Genomic DNA, 1,174 nt, shown 5'->3' on the forward strand with positions numbered 1-1,174 from the left:
TTCAATACTGATTTATTTCGTCACCCCAAAACCCTTCCTTCTCCTCCCATCTAAACTCCCAAACAAAGCCTAAAAAGATCATCTAGGAGCGAGAGTTGAACCAACTTATTCCACATGAACGTGCCGGTGTTGCCAAAATTAACGTTAAGGCTAATAAGAATGTAGATAACCAACTTCTAAAAAGACACTTAAAAAATAATCAAACACATAGGAATATGAAATTATGTTTTTAACAATCTCAACCAACTTATCAAGATCACTAGTCTCAAATCTCAATGGGAATATAACTATCAACTCTACCATTGTTAGAAGCTATCTATGAATCTACATCTTAGTGATTCGATCACACAAGACTTCAACAGATTCTCTGTTTTGAGATCTGAAAGCCGATAAGAGAGCTTGAAAAGCCATGTCTTCGGGAAAGACTTCGCAAACCGCATCAGATATGTACGGCTCGACCAGTGGTGAATTCTTGTTACGTATTTTGTTATGCTTGGAAGCTTTGTGAGCAAGCTTCAGCATCATGTCTGTTATAAAAGTGTTCATCATATCCAGGGCTTCGCCAGAGATAGCAATGTCAGGGTGAACCTTCTTAAGAACCTCATAGATGTATTTGTTAAACTCTAACATCTTCGATTGCTTCTTGATTTTTATTCTCTTCTCTTTATCGGTGGTATCTACTTCTATCGTATTCTTCTGTGACATCACGAATCGCAAATTCTTTTGGTAGAGATCATAGGGTATTTATAGGGTTTTTTATTTGGGAAATCGCTGAATGGGCTGGTTATTGTTTTGGGCCAAAAATGATTTCGGCTGGGGGAAAATTGCTCTATAGGCCACCTCAATTGCTCATAGACTCCTCAAAAATCCAAAAGTGTCCCTCTTTGAACTTAAGAACCGATACCATTGAGTCTTAATTCGTAACATCCGATTTCTCAAGTTCAGAAGTTACGATCCGATCTACTTTTACATATATATTTATCAGGCACCAAACATGTACTACAAACCATCACATACACTCAATCTTCCATTTTCATCATCTACACCAAACAATTTCTTCAAAAAAAAAAAATCATCTACACCAAAATTTAATTTTTTTTTCTAGAAAAAAAAAAGTGTCGCAAATAATCATTAAATGATTGCTAAAAGATTTCCACACTCACTTGACAACAAA

General features: G+C 35.9%; 1 protein-coding gene across 1 annotated transcript; it reads right to left on the bottom strand.

Moving 5' to 3' along the window:
* Window positions 1–324: 324 nt before the first annotated feature.
* Window positions 325–705, bottom strand: LOC146903545 (histone H2B.4-like). The gene has a single exon (XM_085737249.1). It carries the CDS (start codon window positions 703–705, stop codon window positions 325–327), a length of 381 nt encoding a protein of 126 aa, XP_085593375.1.
* Window positions 706–1,174: the final 469 nt, after the last annotated feature.

This window comes from Medicago sativa, chromosome 8 (genome assembly GCF_051527215.1).
Source record: "Medicago sativa cultivar Bolivia chromosome 8, Bolivia_mono, whole genome shotgun sequence".
NCBI classification, from domain to species: Eukaryota; Viridiplantae; Streptophyta; class Magnoliopsida; order Fabales; family Fabaceae; genus Medicago; species Medicago sativa.

What these genes read in the sequence shown, in the direction of transcription:
- LOC146903545 (XM_085737249.1), bottom strand. Translation starts at nt 705, where the DNA reads ATGTCACAGAAGAATACGATAGAAGTAGATACCACCGATAAAGAGAAG.